Raw genomic sequence first — 21,636 nt, 5'->3', positions numbered from 1 at the left:
ACAGCTATAACTAAATCCAAAACGGCTAAAATATAAATTGAAACTGACAAAACAATGTTAATAATTCAACAACCGTAAGATTGAATATGTCATGTTAATTCTCGGGTGACCAGATTGACTGACTTGAATGTTGACACTAAATTCTAACTTCGTTGACTCTTCAACAGAGTTACAAAAGTCAATGCGCTCACCATCATCCAATCTTCTTTGCTCTGTCCTGACAGCTACTGGAAGCTGGCTGTGCTGTTTACCTTGCGCCATTTTACATAGTAACATTGGAAATGTACTGGCAGAAAGCTCAGCTTGCCTTGTCTGACCGGCGAGTGGCGACCACAGTGGAGAGTAGGATTACATTTCCCATGATTCTTAGATACGAAAGCAGGAAGTCGATCTAGTTCAGATTAACGATTAGATGAGAATGTAAATGTGACTGTGAAACTAAATAGGAAGGAATTTAACTGTTACATTCTCTTTTAATAGGTTTATCGTCTGAATCGCTATGATTGTGTGATTTACATACACATGGCAAAAAAACATCGGGTCAAAACAACGGCATTGGCAAAATCCACCAGGACTCAGGACCCAAGGCTTAAAACCAGGACTGTCCCCGTCAAATCGGGACGTCTCGTCATCCTCCGTTGACAGGGACATGGTAAAGATTGAGACTTAAGGCGGAATGGTCAAAAAGACCAGGACAACCTACAATGGTCAACGACAGTCAAGTTCTGTGGTGCTTTGATACGGGCTTACCATTCTTTTGATATAACCTCCTTTGCATGTTATTGGGGTGTGAGGTGAGCTTGATTTTCAAGATTAGTTGATGGAAAAGGAAGATCATTGCATATTCCCTTGGTGTGGATGAGAGCACTGCCATGGTTGACAATACACAGCTGGTATTATTAATCTGCGAGGGATGGTGCATCACAAAGGATCTTTTGGGTATTAAATAAATTCATGGCACGACCCCAGGAAAATACCTATTTGATGATGTATAATGACATGAAACTGCTCTGGAACAATGGGACTAATAACAGACGAAGCAACTGCAATGCAGGGGGAAAAGAGTGTATTAATGCAAAGGGAGCATTCCACATGGGAGCTGACAGTGTATCACTTTATCCTACACCATGAAACACTCTGCAGCAAAGCCAAAACTAATTATCCATCAATTTGCGTAATTATAAGATAAGGAGATTATACAGCACTCAACTGTTCTTGTGTTCCTTGAGAAATGGATAAAAAGCTTACTTTTAAAAGAGAGTGTACTCAATTATGTTGAGCACTGTGCTGTGCATTTATTTACATTTACGGTTTCACAGTTGCAATCGGCCCTCTGAGGGCATCCATAACTGGAATACCCACATGTCGGTCCGCTGTCTGTGGTTGGGATCTCTGCTTGGTCGTTGACTGTTCGTTGACAAACTCCTAGCATGTGTTCTAGTGGGGGATTGAATTTGAGATGTTCTGTAGACCTGGCAGCACTTCACAGTCCCAAAATTTGCAAAATTGTCGTTAGTGAAACTGATGATGTTTTCCTCCATTGTTGTTAGAACTCAAAAAACACCTGTTACAGGACTTTGTGTGTAACGTAGCACGTTGCTGAAGCTTATTGGCTGCCGCGAGGCAAAGTGTGACAAAAGTTAAATTTTTCAAACTCAGGCGAATAGACGAATGTGATTTTTGGTACCTGGCCGTGCGTCCCACTGTTCCAACCATCATATTTGCCCGACTGCAGGAACCACATTGACACAGCTCCCATAACCTGCTGTGTAGACAGACACAAGCAGAGAAATTTGGTAACTCTTTTAGATAAGCAGCAGGTGTGTGTGGAGTGTTACTGTTCACAACGTGTTTGCAGTTGATACATTGTGTCAGTTAGTGTTAGCTGCTTATTTTGCATTTGAGTTGACCCACCGTAGATGCGCTGTTGGCAATAGACATATTTGTTAAACTCACCTGATTATGACTTTGAAGTTCAGTGCGCTGTTGGCTGCAGCTTGAAGTGAGCGTCAAGCTGGTCAGACACACCACTGATCGACGCCGGGTGCACCCGTGTGACGCGTGTGTTTGCGCTTTTCTTTTTAATTGGTCAAGTAGTTCTTCCGGTCGACGGACAAGGCTCTCAGGCGCAGTAAAAAAATCAACTAAAATGCAAACGATTCCAGGATAATCAGAATGTTAGCCCCGATTCCAATTGATTCTCAACACCACCACCAACAAGATATAAAATGGGGTTGCCAGATTGGTGGCCCTAAGCAGATGCGTAGTCTGCTTATTAGCTGGGTTAGGGTTAGGGTTAGGGCACCGCCAGAAACGTTCACCTCGCGTTTGGTCTGGAAATAGCTTTATGGTCCAAGGCTCTGGAATTAATTTGCATCTCAAAGAAAATAAAGATTTCTTTGAAGTCATCAAATTACCATCTTGGACAGCGAGGACTGTTGATAGTTTGAGAGGAGTGAAGGAAGCCTTCTAAAGGGACCACTGGTTACGGTCAAAACCAATGTCCATCCATCCATCCATTTTCTTAACCGCTTGTCCTCACAAGGGTCGCGGGGGGCGCTGGAGCCTATCTCAGCTGGCTTCCGGCAGTAGGCGGGGTACACCCGGAATTAGTAGCCAGCCAATCGCAGGGCACACAGAGCAAACAACCATCCACACTCACAATCAAACCTATGGACTATTGGGAGTGTTCAATTAATCTGCCATGCATGTCTTCGGAAATGTGGGAAGAAACCGGAGTACCTGGAGAAAACCCACACAAACACGGGGAGAACATGCAAACTCCACCCAGGAAGGCCGAAGCCCGGACTCGATCTCACGTCCTCTGCACTGGGAGGCGGACGTGCTAACCAGTCAGCCACCGTCAAAACCAATGTGAACCGCAAAATGCACAAATCCTAAAACTCAACACTAAACTCATCCTACACAGCAAAAAGCCCAGTGATGCATTTCAACACGTTTTCAGTTTATATAGCTCCACACTTTCCAGAGTTAAATCAATAATTGTAAAAGTTACTTAACACTACAGGAGTAGACATTGAACTATTCTCAGATACTCCTAAAAGTTGACTCCTAAAAGCTCTACCCGACGGGTATTGAAAATGGGAAGTCTGGGCTTCACTGCTAAAGCTGCTGCCCCCGCGACCCGACCCCAGACCAGCGGTAGAAAATGGATGAATGGAAGTTAAGTGACAGAAAGGATTTTGCCAAAAGCGAGCCTCGAACCCACTCTCAAACTGTTCACTGTTCAGAATGCTACATGCTTAACCACTACAATGCATATCAGCTGTGGCAGCTACCTTACAAATGCCCTACCATCTTCCTAGTACGTTGCGCTGCCAGACGACATTTGTTTTCTCTCCAACTATCTCACTAAATGAAACAGCTAACGCTACTATAAAACTGTAATATCTATTATTTCTAAATATTTTAAGCACATGTAAACTGTGCTTAAAGGGATACTTGACTCATTGAGCCATTTTCAGGAGTAAAAGGTTAATATTTTATCCTGAATGAATTACTTTTCATGTACAATTAATACCTTTAAAAACTAAATTTCCACTTGCTGTTGACTGAAGATGACATAACCCGTGCTGAGGAAGTAGATAACGACCAATCATGCTTCAGTTTGCTGACCAAACCCAGAAAACAGCTGAGTCAAAAGCCAAAGAATAAAGATGTGTTTAAGAGATGTTTTAAAAGTGGATAAAGGGAGAGGTTGCCTAATATTTAATGGAAGGTCATTCCAAAATCTATGAGGAGAGATTTGTCTAAAAGAAGTGTGTCAAAGATAGTCCACGTGGGCGAGATCAGGCCCCTAAAGGTGCTTAATCTGGCCCATGAGATGATCTTGTAAAGTAAAAAAAAAAGGAAAAAAAAAGAGTAATGTCAGACCAGATAATCAGATGGGCATAATCAAAACATATATATTCTTAATTTAACAATGAATCTTCAGATGAGCAATGCAACTTGTACACAGAATTGACTTGGATGTCATTATTTTACACACAACCTAAAGTCACGGTTTGTTGGAAAAATAAAAACATAGACCAACATAAATCAAACATAAACGTGCTGAATACGACACACAAGTCCTATAACTTCCTTAACTGCGCCACACAATGCATTCTGGAAACAGCAACTATGCAAAACAGGTAGATATAACTAGTGATGGCAAAATGAAGCTTCATGAAGCATTTGCGATATTTTTTGACTCCTCTAGATGGTGCTCTTGGTTTAAAGATAAAGGCAAGTGCAACGAAAATGGATTACATTTGCATTGCATCTTTGAATCATGAGTGCCATCTAGAGGAGTCAAAAAATATCGCAAATGCTTCATGAAGCTTCATTTTGCCATCACTAGATATAACACCCGGAACTCATACGGGCAAAGTGTTGCATTTGTGTTATTTTTTAGAACAATATATTTACAGTTGAGCCCCGCTATTTAGGGCTGGCCTGTAAATTGTGAAAATCATAACTGACGCCACTCGTTTTTAAGTTACAGTATATACCATGATTTTACTGGCTAGGCCCACTTGGTAATATATTTTCCTCCATGTGGCCCCTGAGCTAATATGAGTTTGACACCCCTGGTCTAAAATCTCACTAATGTTTCTAGAGAAGAAAATAATGCGCTGTAAGTGGTGCCGCCCTGAAATGAGCAACAAGACTTGCTTTCTTCGTTTTGGGCAATTTTTATTCCAATCCTCGGTTCAGTGGTGTCAAACAGTTTTCCGTTCTTTTTTTCACTCTCTCTCAAAACAGCCTGGACTCACATTCCCAGAAGTCACTTTGTGTGTCTCTTAAAGTCTCTTAAAAGTGTATACATTTATTACACAAGCACACAAATAAGATTCTACATGGAAACAAATTAATTAATTATGTCATATTATAATATATCAATATATCATATATATATATATATATATATATATATATATATAAATTAATATATATCAATATATCTTTTTTAAAGGTATAGATGCTTTATTAATTTTTAAATTATAATTTATAGGGCGCCACACCAACACAGTTTAAATTTAAGTTAAAAAAAAAACTTGTTGTAGTGTCTAGAAATTAAAACTAGTTGGTGGATCATTATTAAATGGGAATATGGTTTATATCTGAATTCAGTTATTCTTTTGCCGAGCTAAAATATTTTATTTTTATCAGAATACCCAATTATTCAACATAATTTTCTGAATACCAAAATATTCAATAGCTGCAGCCCTCGAGGGGACTGCAGCATACTGTAATACACCGGTTCATACATAGAGATGGATATTGAAAGAATGACCAGACACCTGACACCTGGGGCGGACTAGACATAGGAAATTTCATGAGTTTTCCAAATGCCCAGTCCATTTTCCATCCAGTGGCTGGTCGCCCCAGTCACTAAAGTATTAATCGGCGCATGTCGCCGGCCGCCGTGCACATGCCCTTCCCACGGCAACAAATGGCAAATAGTAATGGCTGGATGTCGGTCGAACAACACCCTCGGCCAATGCAACCAACAGTTGATCAAAAAAATCTCCCTATTTTTCACAACACAAAGTTGGCAAGTATTACATCACAAATTATCCATATTTAGTTTGCACTTATGTAGAGCCGTTAGACATTACCATCTGATCTGCTGTTAACTTCCTCTACTGCACATTAGTGTGCCGGGAGAGCGCTAAAGGTTTACCAAAGGAACTTAATCAACTTTCACTTATTTGATCAGAAAATTGTGTATTCATACAAATAATGTATATTTGTCCATGTATCTATGGCAGCAACTTCTATCTAAATGATCTTTTTTCGATGGTAGAAAGTACATACACTAATTGACGTGTGTCCACTTTTTGCAACACTTTTTCAAACTCAAAATATGTGCCTTGACTCAGTAACGTTTGGGAATTACTGATTTAAAGATTGTCTCACACCCTGGAGAAAATGGCTAGTGGCTACGTAGCATTTGCCAACAGGCAGCTGAAATAGGAGTCGCTATGTAAAATGACCATTTACCAGTCACACTTGCCAACAACAACGGCAACAACAACTCCCATGTGACAACCCTCCAGAAGGCACAGAGACATAAACTCTGTACCTACAGTAAAAATTTAATCATAAAAGGAAAGAAGACATTTCACTCAAGACACCATCATCAGTGATGTTAAAGAAAAAAACTACTAAGTTTCCACAGCCACCTAGAGAGAAAAAAAAACAGTATACATGCACAATATGGACACCATGTTGTTAATTTTACAGTAGTCACAATGGCAGTAAAACGATGCAAGGACCCACAATTTACAGCCCTATAAGCCAATTTTATTTTATTTTTCTGCCATTGAGATAAAGTATGGTACAACAGTCTCTGATAGAGATTATTGGATTATAAAATAATTACCATAATTATAAAATTTCCACAACTCACCCAGTTAAGTAACTCAAGATTCATCATTAACAGACAAATCAAAGTCAAGTCACCATAGCAATGTCCACAACTGAACCCAAAACCCTCAGCAAGTTTCCCTCAAGGTGCATTCCCAAATTCATATTAACTAATGGCATACTTATGTATGAAATAGTTCCCTTAAAATCAGGAGTAGGCTATGTCTTTAACGCTGTTTTAAAATATTTTGTTGGTCTTATTAACCTATTAAAATTCTTCTGTTGTTATTTCGTTTAGATGACCGTGGAATTTTTTGGGGATCACAGCTGACACTGGATGACATCTTCCAAAGGAACTTCAAAATACATGATCCAGATGCAAAGTGGATCAGTGGTATGTATTTTGAAGAAGTAACTGCAATTTAAAAAAGGAAAAAAGAAAAAAAAGTGCTACTGTGTTTGCCGTAGATGAATGGTTAAGTCTGTGTGTTTTTGTGCAGCCGTTTGAGATTTACAAATTACTTTAAAAAGTTACATGTGGAACATGGAAAGAAGGATGACTGGTAGAATAACACCCTCTATCTAGTATTCTAGTACATATATAGGGCTCTATTTTGGCACCTGACCGTGTGGCACAATAGTGGGGGTCGGGAGGTGCAGGGTTGTTCACACTTGGGCGATCGTGGATGCAAGGCGGCCGACTATTGCTCACATTACGTGTGCAGCCAGCTACATCATCCGGGAGGGAAAATCTTGCAGTTTAACTGCCAATACCATGCACGGACCCCTAAAGTTTGCAGTAATTATACTGCTATTTTCTCAAATACATTTGGCCACATGAAGACAATATAACGTTATTACTGCAAACCATAGGCTTTGAAACAGGTGGTTGGTTGGGCATAGTATTTAATGAGGCAGCATAATTAACTCTTTGACCACCAAAAACGTTTAATAACGTTTAGTAAAATCCAAATGAGTGCCGCCAAAGACGTTAAAAGACGTTCACTATGTTTTTTGTTTTTTTTTGAAAACGGGTGGAGGAAAGCCTTGACAAGCTGTGCTGAAAGTATCAAGCAGGTCGAGTTAGTATAATGACTATTTTTGGGCACTAGATGGCAGCGATGACTCTCTTTGGACAACATCGGGTAGGAGTCAGTAGAAGACGTGAGGTGGAGCTAGAGTGTTGAAGGGAGAATGGCTGAGGAAGCGAAAATGGCGACCGGTTGCAAGCAGCTCACGCTTGAGCATTTTTTTCAAAAACGAAAAGCATCGACCAATGCTAAAGAGCACATTGATGATGATGATGATGATGATGATGATGATGGTGACTCCGAGGTTGACGCCGAAGTTGGAAGCGTTGACGCCGAAGTTGGAAGCGTTGACACGGTGGCTTCGATCACGTCGTAAAGCCTCACCGGCTAGCGATGCTAACGCCGGAAAACGAGCACTCTGCACAGGCGGACGTTCAATCGGACGATGAAGAGTACCCCGAGTCCAATGCATATTCATCGGAGGAGTGGGTACAGTCTGATCACGGAGAAGACACTGGTTCTGGACTACGATGCCATCATGAATGGAGTGGATAAGATGGATCAGAACATCTCTTACCACCCAGTATAGGAACTGAAGGACATGAGGAAGCCAGACGTAACACAAGGTCACCGTATCATGATCCTGCGAGTAGACTTGATTACAACATGGCCAAACACACACTGCAGTATATACCTGCTACTCCCCGGAAAAAAAGGCCGGCAAGAAAGTGCATGCGAAGGGGCATTCGCAGTGAAACTAATCTGTGGTGCAAATCCTGCTGCGTCCCCTTGCACGCAGGGGAGTTTTACACAATATACCTCACACAAAGAAAAACTCTGTCGTTGAAACATCCACACAATTGTAAATAGTACCACAGTTGCACACATTTGTAAATAGTTTGCCAAATTGTTTTGTCAAATTGTTACACTGTTGAATGTAAATAAACTTATTTTGCTATCAAAAAACACTTTTTTCATTGTTGGTGGTAGTGTTTTACAGAAGTAAAGCACTGTTTAGATGTTTGTGGCATCATTCATGGGAAAACAAAGTGTCAAATTCACTCGAGTGCATGAAATAATATCGTTTCACAAAAAGCTTGATTTCTCCGTATTTTGGTCCAAAACAGAGCATTTGATGAAACTAACCTATTTTCTATTGTTGATTACTGAAGAACGGAATAAGGTAGAAACAAACTTTTTTCTGATGAAAGATGAGAGTTCAATCTTTCATTTGGTAGTATCTGTGTTTCCATAGTCCAAACACAACATTTTCTGTGGACCTTGAAAGATCAGTCAAAATGCTTAAATCAGCTGGCACCCACACATCCTCTTTTCTGAAAATGCTTGGCAGTCAAAGAGTTAATTTATTCTGTTAACAAGTAGTGCCCCAAATAGAACAGACACTCAACACAAACTATGTATATTCAAACTGAAGTACTGAATGAGCGACAGAAACAGTGTATTAACTACAATGTTCCCTCACTACTTGCGGTTCTGTTATTGCATATTTTCATTTGTGACCACTTGTGACATTTGTAACCCGGTTTCTGATTCAGGTTAGCCATTTTAAGAATCAAAAGAAAACTGTCACTGTATTTCCGGTTGAGCACGACAGGAGCCGACGGGGCAGTGGAGCCGTCAAGGCGATTGACTGCCGACATGTGAGGAACCAGCCGGGCAGCGAAACGATTGGATATTGACAGCACGGGCGCGTTTGCTTTTTGCATGCGTATAGTGACGTCACGGACAGTCAAATCCGTTCTGAGTGTTTTGAGCTGATCAGACTGAGACGCATCCTGTACAAACTACCTCCCGCATGTGCTTTCAATCCGTCCCGCAAAAATCGGATTTCATGTTCTTTGTGACTGTTCGGACGACAATTTGGACTAGGCTAATCTGTTTTAACTTAATCCACACTAATCAAATTGCTTTCTGAGTTGTTGCTTAAATTCAGATTTACTAGCTCCAGACTACAGACTGAGGGTGCCCCTAAAACCTGAAATGGAATTTTTCCAACATATATTTTAATTGTGTGCGTGTGGAAGAGTCGTTGGAACATTGATTAAACAGGCAGAGAAATAAAATGTTTCAAAAACATATGCAAAAGTGAGATGATGCTTTTGAAAGAATTAATTTTAAAATAGCATATATCAAATCAATTAAAGATAAATATCATCATTCAGCAAAAAATGAAAGAATGAAATGCATGGACTGCGATTATAATTGAATAAGACCAAATGAAAATGTTACCAACAACTTCAGGGAAGCTTTATTTTATGTTGGCTTGATTTTACTTATCATTCACTATGAAATATGTTTTCTTATGAGACAGACACACACACTCATATTTTCTCTCTCTCCATGTATTGGCTTGTAAAGGTGCTATGGAAAAACATGAAGATATAGTTAAAGTAAACCAACTCAACTGCTCAAAAGTCAAGCCAAGATAGAAAAAACTGACTGTCATGAGAAACTTGCATTAGTGTTGGCTGGAACTAGAACAGAAGGATTGTAATAACCTCAGACTTTTAGATTTACTCTTTATTACAACATCGATTAAGCGACACAATTGTTTTAAAAACCCAATGATTTCCGCCACCCTCACTGCCTGGTAGAAGGCACTAGAAATGACAAAAACCCAAGTGGAGCCCTGCGGGCTTTCTACCCTATGGCATAACCCCGACTTTCAATTTAACAACCAATCGTTTTATTTAGGTGTGTGGGAGCATAAAGGAATTACACATCTTCACTATTTTTTCTCAGATAATATGTTTATATCATATACATCCTTGCTCCAAAAATACAAAATAAAACACGGACATTTTTTTTACATTATCTGCAAGTTAAAAGTATGATAAAGAAACCAATTTCAACACTTCGGGGTACGTTCCAACCGCCTGTTTTAGCTAAAGATATTACCAAGCTTTCTCCGACAACAACAAAAAACCTCTCAAAAATATATAATTTACTTTCGTATACTGATAAAATGTCATTACCCATCTCGAAATGGGAGCGGGGGCTGTGGGCAGCCCAACGCAGCAGAACGGGGCACGGGCCGTGTTGGGGTGGGGCGCGCTCCTGGCTTCTTTGTTTGCTCTCTGGCCGGTTACCCCTGTGGGGCTCGGGGGTTGTGCCTTGGCGCTGCTGTGGCCTGGGGGTCCCTGGGGGGTTGTGCTTGCTCTGTCCTGGCCAGGGTCGACGGCTTCCCTTTTTGGTGGAGGTTTTCATGCATGCCAGATCCACCACACCAGCATCTATCGAAACACCAGCATCTATCGAAATTCAAACACAATCTGCTTCTTCCTCTGGTCGTTGAATCAGTGGAAGCTGATATCTGTGGATTCCACTCTGCTTCATCTATCCTTCCTTCCTTTCCTCAGTCTCTCCTTTGGTCTCTTGAGGTCTCCCTAATTTGTTGTAATTCAGATGTTTCTGGGGTTGGTGAAAGACTCTGGTTGGTAACCCGGTGGGTAGTAGGTGATGTCTGGTCGGTGCTGGATTTCACTTTCCTTTCTTTTCTCTGATCCTTCCTCGGGTCTCCTGACAACCTATACAAGTATTCATTTTAGGTGAATGGTATGGGATTTTTAGGTGAACTAATGAGTAGACGCTCACACACACGCACACACACATACACACACACATGCATATGCTCTCGCACATAAAAAAAAAATAATAATAAAAAAAGAGAGAGCAATGATGATGACATTTCGAATCGGTAAAATTACCGAATGAACAATACTGAGCTCTCTCCAAAAAAAAAAAGAGAAACTTGTCCTAGAGTTCCATGAGTGTAAACCACAATATTGAAAAGAAGAACATGAAGTCAAGATGAAAATTATTCATGCTGAAGGAGATGGAGAAAGGCCATAAAAGCAGCAGTAGCAAAACTGTTTTGCACAATAATGCCCTCGTTTACCTTTTGGTAATTAAAAACATATCAATGCGACACAATTTGACCAAAATGTATTCAGATAAAATCCATCTTTATCCCTTTTATTCATTTCCACTCATTTCAAAACATGATGCCTGGATAAAGATGCATTAAAAAAAAATACGTAAGGGAAAATGAAAAACGGATCGCCTGTGGATCACTTAACATGCAGTTTTTTGTTTGTTTTTTAATGAAAAGTGCTGCAAAGCAAAGCTGTTTTGTCACAGTCTACCTCTACCATGGGCCTATGTGGGTGATTGTAATCATTTGGTGGGTCTATACAACCATCTGTACCATCAAATTCATTAAGCGGGTTAATTCTGCCTCTGAGAAATCTTTTTGGTCTTTTTGCTGTAGTCAAGGTAATCAGTTTTTACCATGCACAGTGAAGTATTCAGCCTTTACTCTGAAGTGCCCCTTCCAGGCCTAATTTAAATCTTAATTTAGACCTGGATTAGCTCTAGTCTTTCTTCAAAACAGAAGATTATTTAACTCAAGACTGGGACTAGTCTGAGACTATTTTAATCCATAATTTAGGAAATTATGGCTCGGTTTCTCAGAAAAGGCATAAACCTAGTCCCAGACCAATATGCTGTTTGAGCTGGTCTAATTTTAAATCACCTACACTGATGCAATTTAAAATAGTCATAGATTTAGCCTGTTCTGGTTTAAGCAAATTGCAAGAGTGCGGATTAGAGCTACTGTAGGACTGAATTGAAGATTAAAATAATCCTGCAAAGAGGTAGGTTTAACTTAATTTTAGTAGTGTTTGTAAAAAGGAGCACAGATAGTTTGGTAGCGTGGAGTACTTAGAACATCTAAATGAGGCCAGCCAGGCAAATAATTGCGGATCGGAGAAATCAATTAATTAATTTGATGAAATAACTTTCAGAGATTGCTTTCGAATGTACAAAGGCGACATGTGATCATTGCTACATTAGTGCTGCACAACTTCCTGAAGCAGCAAAACTGTCCTGACAGAAGAAAAGAATGATCCGGATGATGCCATCATGGTGGCACAAAAACCGAGGACTTACTCAGAGCTCCTTACAAGTTGCAGCACTTCAGCTCTAAAATATATATTTTTTAACCAAGATATGATTGATTATGGCTTGTTTTTGCCTTAATTGTGTTTGTGATGTACAACATATATACTTAACATGCTGAAAATTTTAATGACAAAACTAAAATAAGGCTTTTGTGGTGGCCAAAATACTCTCAAGCGGGGGAAAAAATACATTCGCAATGTATTTCATTACACAGCTTTCTCATACATCTTTCTTTGAACATCTCCCGCTTCTAATTTCATATCCGTATTCAACGTGTAAAATTGTCATTTTCATGTCTTTCCTATATTTAATTTTCTGCTCACAAAATTCCAAGCCTATCTTTTCATGCATGGACATCCTTCTTAGTCTCTGCTGGAAAGCAGCATCTTCTTTCAGGGATGCCATACCAGATGTGGAGGATTCACAGTCTTTGTGCAATGGCTCCTTCACAAGGGTTAGAGTCATTTCCTCTGGAAAAACTTCAGTGGTAGAAAAACTCACATCGTCCTTGGAATGAAATAAAAATAAAAGGGAGAGACAGACAGTGGAATAATCTGTATTTACAAGCGTTAACTAATTTGGGTTCAGTTTTTCTTGTCCACTGTCCAAATGTTCATTATCTAGTTTCTTCTACAGGGTATATCATTCAATGTAAGTAAGCAATGTCAAAAAATGTTATGGCATTTGTGAGATCATCACAGACATGTCTCACCTGCAGTTATTTGCATTGAATTAATTTCGAATGGCAGCCCGAGCACTCCTCTTATGTTCAATAACAGCAGTATGGCATTTAGGCTTCTTCCAATAACAGCATGTTTTCCCACAACTTGTTTTTGTAGAGTTTTTTTTCATACTCTTTATAGTTTGTTTTTTTAACACGTTCTTTTTCTTTCATTCATGCTGTAGGGCCAGAATTTCCTCCATCAAAGCTGTCCTGAATTCCATTTCAGGTTTTCATGAGCACCATTCTCGTTTAAGCTTACTCCAGGACTCCATAGTCTAGGGCCAACTAAGACAAATTTAAGCCACGCTCATGCAAGCCACTTAAATGACTCAGCTTTAGTAGTCTGATTTAGGCTTCACATCTGGTATAGCATCACAGAAAGAAGATATGAAAGAAGAGTATGACATGAAAACTGGAATTCTACAGGTAGAATTGGATATGAAATTAGGAGTGAGCTGTTCAAAGAAAGACGTGTGAGAATTGAGAAAGCTGTGTAATGAAATAATTGTGAAAAAAGAGGGGGAGAGTTGCTATCTCTCACCCCAAACCCAGGTTGACCTCGCTTATATTTCCAAGAGTGAAATGTTTGAGGAAAGGCGAACAAAAAATTTTTTTTTAGGGTGACTGGCAGTATTCGTTACAGATCCCCCCTTTCGGCAAGAGGGATGAATCTTCAGGATGTCTGGGTTGCCGAGTCCAAACGATCTAGCTGTCAGTAGTCCCAGTCACGCTCCACTGCAACAACCAAGACATACCACTGGTGCAAGTTTCCCCTACCATCTGCAGGGCTATATGTGTGCTGTGTATGTCGGTGTGTTGTCAATGTCCATCTATGTGTATTCAGTTACTAGGTGTGTCTTTCTAGGTACTATACTAGCTACTAGGGAACTCGGATCCCAGAAACAGGCACGGGCCTGAGACTTTCAATTTTGCATAGCCCCTAGCTGCTAGGTCGCGCAACTGCAAGCTAGTCAGTGTATGAGGGCACAAAACAAATCCCAAGTAGTGTTTGAGGTTTGGTTGGAGGTTCTGGGCAAACAATGTTTTAAAACCCTGGTCTTCCTCCATGTTGGGTTCGTTACGAGTCCCGAAGTAAGCATCGCATAGACGACTATAGAAAGCCTGAGGGTGCTCCTGTTTTCCCTGTTTGACGGACATGGCGGCTTCCATGCCCGTCAACTCAGGAGAGCCATCAAATTCACGTGCCATAACCTGGTGCAGAGCCAATGGATCTGACAACACATCAGCAGGCTGCCTTTCCAGTAATCGATTGACTGCTCGGCAGGATTTCATTCTAATCAAGTACAACTTATCCTCCACGGTTGCCGTTGGGAACCTCTGGAGATGATAGTGAATGTCTTTAAGGTACTCTGATGTGCTGTGGGATCCGCCAGATGTTGGTTCGAACCAGGCGATATTTTGAGCCAGCTTGTCCAAATCTTTCCAGGCCACGCCCATGTGTCTTTCCAATGTGGACCCATGTCTACTCCCTCGTTGGAAAGACACATGGCCGTGGCCTGGAAATATTTGGACAAGCTGGCTTGAAATATTGCCTGGTTCGAACCAACAACTGTCAGCACTGGAGGGTTCCAAGCCTCGTGGTGACGTGTCCACCCGCGGTGCCAGTCCTAAATCGGCGTGGTCGCAGGTGGCGTCCTCCAGTCGGCTCCAGACCCAGGTGGCAGTTTCAGCTGTGGTGCTGTTACACTGGGCTAAGGAGGTGGGTATAGGGGTGGAGCTTCTGGAGGGGGGGGGGGCTCCATCGTGAAACCTTATTTAACTGCTGCGCGAGCTGCAACTCATGTTTAATTTGAGCTAACTCTGCCTCGTGTTACTTTTGGCATTGTCTGTGGCGGTTAACCTCGACTTTAGTCAATGCTAATTTTGTTCGCAATTCACACGAGAGCTCCACTTCGGCATTGCGTTCCTCTCTCAAAGTTTGTACTTGTACTTGGAGGCGCTTTACTTCATCGGTTGACTGAGCTAGCAACGAACTAACCCGCACTTAATTAGCTTCGGTGTGTCGAAGTTGGCCTTTTGATAGTCGTTCAGTCAAGTCAGTCACCTCTGATCTTAATTTGTGAATTTCATCAGCTGAGGTTTGCAACAGTCTTTCTTGTTTTCTATTGTGTCCTCGGTGGACGCGAGAGCTTGGGTCAACTCGTCAATCTTTTGAGGAAAGTCATCTTCATCCAATTGGGCCCGTACTTCGACCAGTTGGATTTCAACCACATGCACGCGGTCATTGGCTGCTGTCAGCTGTGCCATTGTGTCACGGTTCTGCTGCCGTGCCACAACAAGTTGGCTTTTTACCTCGCACTCCTCGATATTGCTCAACTTCAACTGTGCCGCGAGGTTTAATGTCAGACATCCGAGCATTCGGATAAGTGATTTATCCTTCGGGACTTTCGTTTCCGCGTCACTCATAAATTGTGCGAGATAATTGTTAAGAGTGTCAACGTCCGCATTCTTAATAGAGTCAGCATATTCAGGTAAGACGTCTTTAGTCAACTTCTGAACGAGCTGGGACAGAGTCTCCAAGCTCTCACAGGGACTAGGAGTCTCCCGCGGTGCGGCCATGTTGTTAACACTTAGTTTATTGTGTATCTATTTATTTACATTTTTTAGACGATTAGACTTTTACTAGCCTTTAGTAGTTAGTTAGCGTACGCGTTTACTTAACTACCTCGCTATCCAGTACGATCGTCAATACTACACACTGGGCTCAAACTGTCAGGAGGAAAACAGAGAACAAGTAGGGGAGAAAAGGAACAATAAGAATATATATATATATATTTTTTTTTTTATAGACAAAATAAAAATAAAGGAGAAGAGAGAGGGAAAAAGAATTGGTACAATAAAATTAATAAGAATAGTAATATAAATGAAAAATAAATAAAATAAATTAAAAGACAGAAGGGAGAGAGAGGAGAAGAAAATAATAATAATAATAAAAAAAATGTTAAAACAAAATTCAACTTGGTTCACTCGGCAAAATGTTAACTAATGACTGGGGAAGGGGTAACACAGTCGACTAGTGTCACAGAGACTAACCCATAAGCTAGGTCAACAACAACAACAAAAAAATCGATCTGAATTTTTTTATTGTTATTTTTTAAATCTAATTAAAAGTTGAAATTTAATTTTAATTAAAAATGAAAAAAAAGAAAGGAAAAAAAAAACAATAAAATTAACGTGGATTAATAGCCTCAAATGAAATAATTGGAGTGCCAATACAGTTGTATGCACATGGCCCTTTATGAATGGGTTTCAGGGCTGAAAAAAAAGGTAAAACCGTACAAAAATATTCAAGCTGCTTCCCTAATAGTAGCTGTTCGGACTCACACCTTCTTATTAATCAAGGCATAGAAACAAAGGAATTGCAGGAGGGAGAAAAAAGGGGGAAAAAAAGGAAAATGAAATAATTGAAAATAATTGACTAGCAACCTATTTAAAACATACAAAAACAGACAGCAGAGTGTTAAAGCAGGGAAAAGAGGGACAGAAAAAAACAATCACCGCAGTATAAGTCCAGCGTTTTTTATTTATACAGCCGCGGTGCTATATTAATGTAATACTTAAACACTAGCAGTCAGTTAAGACTACGAGTGTGTTAAAAAGGACACGGATAATCACTATTATTCCGCATGGCCACGGAGCTCAATTTACAAAACTTGTCTCTTTTAGACTGTGGCCAACCACCCGCTTATTAGCAGCGGTGGTTTGATTGATAAACCAGGACGAGCAGATCGGCTCGATGCTGCTTGTCCCACGGCCAATTCACAACTGGCAGTATGTCAACCTCCGGGCTTCCCACTCACCAGCACGCCGCCTCCAAGGCGTGGCTCGCTACAAGGCAAAGTGGGGGAGTTACTCAGCTCCACGGCCCACACAGCTCAACTTCACAAGGACTATGGCGCCGCCTCATGGAAATGTGTACGCGGTACAGATATGCAGTCTTAACTTCCCTGTTTAACCCGCTCGCCGTGAGCTATTTTGTAGTCGCGGCTTACGAAAAGCACACGCACGACTCACAACTCCTACACTTAGGTGCAGGAGGAAGCGGAGATGACTCGAATGTCGTTACGTCACTCAAGGGTAGCTAGTCCTCGGCACGTAACTCGAGTCTCGTCAAGGTTTGCACGCCGGCAGTCACCTGACTTCCCGCAAGTTCCGGAAACAAAAAAAACAACGCCCAACTTTAAACGTTGCACAACTCGAGTTCTATCACGTCGTATTCACATACAAGTCATTATTCTTCCAATAGTAACTGGCTTTCGTTTTCAATCAATCTTGTTACACTGTCATTGCACACTAGCGGCTCACCTAAGATGTTACCACCCGCGAGATAGCGGCTAGACAGACGCTTATTGCAACACTCTAAGGGGTGAATTAATACACTTCTTTAGTATCGTAAAAGCTCTACTCTCAGCGAATAACCAATAATGACACGCTGCGTTGAAGCCTTTCACCAGCCTAAATCATGTATGTTCGAGTGGACATTCCTTCAAATAAAAGCCTCACCAAAGGGGCACCATTTTTGAATGTGGCGACTTTAGATTATGAATAAATAAACGAGAATTTGGATTATATTCGTTGTGTTTCTCCAAACTGAAAGTAAACAGAACGTGGTGCCCCTATAAGCGATTGTGGAAATTACGACTTACTCAAGCGCTGATCAAATTACTAATTTGTCTAAAAGACAACATCAATTATCGCTACAGAATGGTGCCCCGAGTGAGGCACCAATATGTAGCGATTATTTGGGTTGCCCCAGAGGTTGCTGAGGAAATTACAACTCCCCTCAGTACCGTCTGATTTTCTCATAAGCCATTACGGCAACCCAAATAATCGCTACATATCTTTCATGAAATATAAGCTGCTCTATGTAGGAAATTGGACATCGAATAGCTACTGCCACGTGTGGCTGAAAAATGAAACTGCACACTCACTTTTTCACATGCACACTGTCCGCATGACGTCACATGCACAGGCAGAGGGTGGGAAATTTGGACCTGAACCCAGTCTGAAAACTATTGGCCAGAGGCTTCACCCATTGTGAACAGCTATGGTGTTAATCTGCTAATTAGAAGGTTTGAGTCATAAATGGCCAAATAAAAAGGCTATTGTAAAGATATTTTGGGGCAAAATCCTACACAGAGCAGCTTTTAGCATATTGATATTGTTTCTCTGTGTTCACTGTTCATTGTTTGTGCCTGGAATTGATTTATCGAAAGCTCATCCAAAGGACATTTACAAGAGAAGAAAACCTACAACGGTTTAGATCTGTCAAATGCCTTAATTGGATTCTTGTCCTCAAAGGATTTTAATGTTGTTTTGGGATTACATTTGAGTTATTGCAGCAAACATGTCATCTCATTGAGCTCAATAAGTTTTTATTATTGTTTTCTGCTGTCCTGTCAAATTATTTTGGTCTTCCAGGGTACCACTGGGATTGAGCAATTATTCCTTTGCACGTTTGTTGTCATAGTGTGAGTGATGCCACAGCTAAATAATCCATCAGGATTCCGATGGGATGATGATGGAGTAATATGAATTGCATGCAAATTTAAGGGATATTTTTATGTGTTTTATTGTATGCCACACTCACAGTTAACATGATTTAACATAATTAAGGTCTCTTTTTTTATATATATGATCCAATTGTCTCAATTGATCTATTAACAGCTCAAAATTACTTAAAAAAGTAGTTATAAATGAGCTGCATTTTTATTTACGATTACGTTATCACTGTGTTTTGGGTTTGGTCATTGTGTTGATGTTGTCAGTTGCTATGCAGTGATGATGTTTGTAGTTCCTACGCAGTGGTTATGTCACTTATGATGATCATGTCTTAGCCACTCTTAGCCGCTTGCCGCTTTGGCCGCGTGCTTTTGCATATTCGGCGAATGCTTTATAACGCGAAGCCTCACAAAAATACATGAGAAGGACCGTCTGTACTCACTTCGATCGACGGACATAAACGTTGTAGAAGCCAATAACGTAATGAACCCTTACTTTTATAAATTTGCCCTTTTTAAAAATGTAATAGTTTTCAGTTGGTGCTCAATCCATGTATTGTGCACTCGCCCAAAGGTCGGCCGTCTTCATCTACGGGAAGTGATGATTAACGGTGCCCAGCTCTGGATATTTGTAGTGCCATGCAGTTGCTATGTCACTTATGATAAAGATAATTTGAATTTGAATTGACTCCACCCAACTGCATGTTGAATTTAATTCGAATTTGAATGTCGGGAAGTGGAATTATATTAATTGCAATTTGGAGAAATTCATTCTCTTCACATTTCAGTGGCAATTAGACTTTTAATATACATTTGTCTTCCAATTGTAAGTACAGAGATAACATTAAGTAAGTTTCCTTAATGTAGGAAAGCTTAGCAATGTATCTTGATTTCAAAGTTATGAAATTAAGCAATGTTTTTGTAGTTACGGGCAGAGTGGCCATCGGGATTTTCAGATGGCCAGTACATTTTCGGGCAGGTGGCACCAACCTCCCCGCTCTCCCTCAGTGCTGACTAAGTATGCTTTCAAAAATTCTGGGAGAACATCCACCCGGTCCTTTTATCTTTAATGCTCGCAATATGATACTAACAGTAATGACCAGAAGTGTGCATATTCTTCGTTGAACTATTTACTGGATGCTGGAAAGATCAAGTACACAGCTGTGGAGTCCTTTTCATTTAATATGCGGAAGAAGGTCTAATCTTTCCAAAATGGTTTCTATACTGATACTGACTTGGCTGCCCACCCACACGGGGGCTAGCTCAGCCTAGCGTGAATACGTGTCACCTGATGGTCTTAACTGGTTTCAACTAGTAAGTGTGCCAGAGTGCAGACAGATAGGAAGACGCCAAGCTAGAACAGGTCACAGTAACACAACGGCCTCGCTCAAGGCACTATCTAATCATTAAGGGGCACCTCTGAGAACTAGGATAGTTTAATTATGCATTTATGTCAATAAGTCTGCCAAAATAACTCTAAAATCAACCTGCCAACTCCTCTCCAATTGGAGGTGCTTGTCTGACGTTGCCACTCTTGAATCGAACATTTTGCAGTTGGAGGCACTTTGCAATTGTGGCAGAAGTCCGCTTTCTGCGCCGATCTGTGCCTGCCAGCAACGCTCCATTCTGTGGCCCCCGCCAATCACCATATACACAATCAATGGGTTTGATTAAGGCACATTGCGCCCTGCTTAATGCAGTGTGAGAAGGACTTTAATATGGTAAGTAAAGATTGGCAGTCAAGATTTTTTTTCCAGGAAGAAATTGTGTGAAAAAAAGTGTGACCCTAAGTGTGAATGAGTGTTTGTCTACATGAGCACTGCGATTGACTGGCAACCAGTCCATCCAGTAGGGAGAACAAACTGTACAGAAAATCTTTTCTGTGTTTTAGAAAAAGAAATCATCTTTCTTAACTGGGACGGAGACTTATTGAAAATCAACACGGAGAGCAACCAGACAGCGCTCTTGCTGAAAAACACAACTTTTGTAAGTGTTTAATGCAGCACTTGTCACTTAAGGTTAACAGGCTTCCGAAACATTTGTGAAAGTCCTTTGCATTCAGAGGTTTTGGCTTTCATGTTGTGTCCTTCCCACAGTCCACTTTTAAAGCCTCAAAGTTTGCAGTTTCACCAGATCTGAACTTCATTCTTCTGGGATATGATGTCAAGCAGGTAAGACATTCTTAGTAGTCATGCTGCATACAGATGCGGGTTGTGGTGTTTTACTTGAAGCTACTAATACCAAGGCTTTATAGTTTATGAGCAAGAGGTGTGACTAACATTTTTATACCAGTCTTCCACAGGGATGTCTAGCAAGAGGGTACACATCTACATACTGCACATACTGTAGAAGCCCTTGGAGTTACAATATTTCACTATTCATAATCAAAGTAGAAAGAATTTATATTGGTCTAACTCTATGACCATGGCAGTAATATAATCGAATGTGTTCATTACAATGGTTCAGTACATGTCTAGTGTGGGTATGATCCCCGATTATGAGCAAGTACACATGATAGATTTTTCTTACATGTCACCGTTTTTAAAACAGGGTGTTTTTCTGGACTACTCAAAAATAAAAGGTAACATTTTATGTAAGGGTTCAAATTTGGGCCTTAAATATCTAATTGACCTTTTTGTGGATGTTTTTGCCTCTTTTACAAAGCTAGTTCAAATATTTAATATTCCTAAATCACACCATTTGAGATATTTGCAACTTAGAAGCTTTGTTAAAAAAGTTTTCCCAAATAACCTCCTACAACAGTTATGGATGATATTATGTCTTTAGATCCAACAGACTAAAGACTTGTGGGAATATGATCTTCAAGCACCACTTGGAGATGGACTGTGGTCCAAAGTTTTGGGTACGGTACATAATTCTTCTGTGTGCTCATCATGCTCTGATTCAATTTAAGATGTACATCGGGTGCACTATTCTAAGGTAAGATTGTCCAGAATCTTTCCAGAAATCAGCCTTTTGTGTGATAGGTGTAAGCTAGCGG

General features: G+C 40.5%; 1 protein-coding gene across 6 annotated transcripts in view; it reads left to right on the top strand.

Annotated features, from left to right (window-relative positions):
- Positions 1-21,636, top strand: part of LOC147164268 (inactive dipeptidyl peptidase 10-like) — a 91,525-nt gene that overhangs the window by 37,189 nt on the left and 32,700 nt on the right. For 3 of the 6 annotated variants that reach the window (XM_086091117.1, XM_086091114.1, XM_086091115.1), the window contains exons 3-5: positions 6,674-6,769; positions 20,527-20,621; positions 20,732-20,806. In XM_086091117.1, the coding sequence (XP_085947243.1) occupies positions 6,674-6,769; positions 20,527-20,621; positions 20,732-20,806 (266 nt within the window). The remainder of the gene's footprint in view (positions 1-6,673; positions 6,770-20,526; positions 20,622-20,731; positions 20,807-21,636) is intronic. The other 3 variants (XM_086091116.1, XM_086091119.1, XM_086091118.1) reach the window with 2 other exon arrangements.

The sequence above is a fragment of the Leptonotus elevatus genome, chromosome 12 (assembly GCF_054856555.1).
Source record: "Leptonotus elevatus isolate MCC_2025b chromosome 12, RoL_Lele_1.0, whole genome shotgun sequence".
Lineage (NCBI taxonomy): Eukaryota > Metazoa > Chordata > Actinopteri > Syngnathiformes > Syngnathidae > Leptonotus > Leptonotus elevatus.
This window is presented reverse-complemented; position numbering and strand designations above follow the sequence as displayed.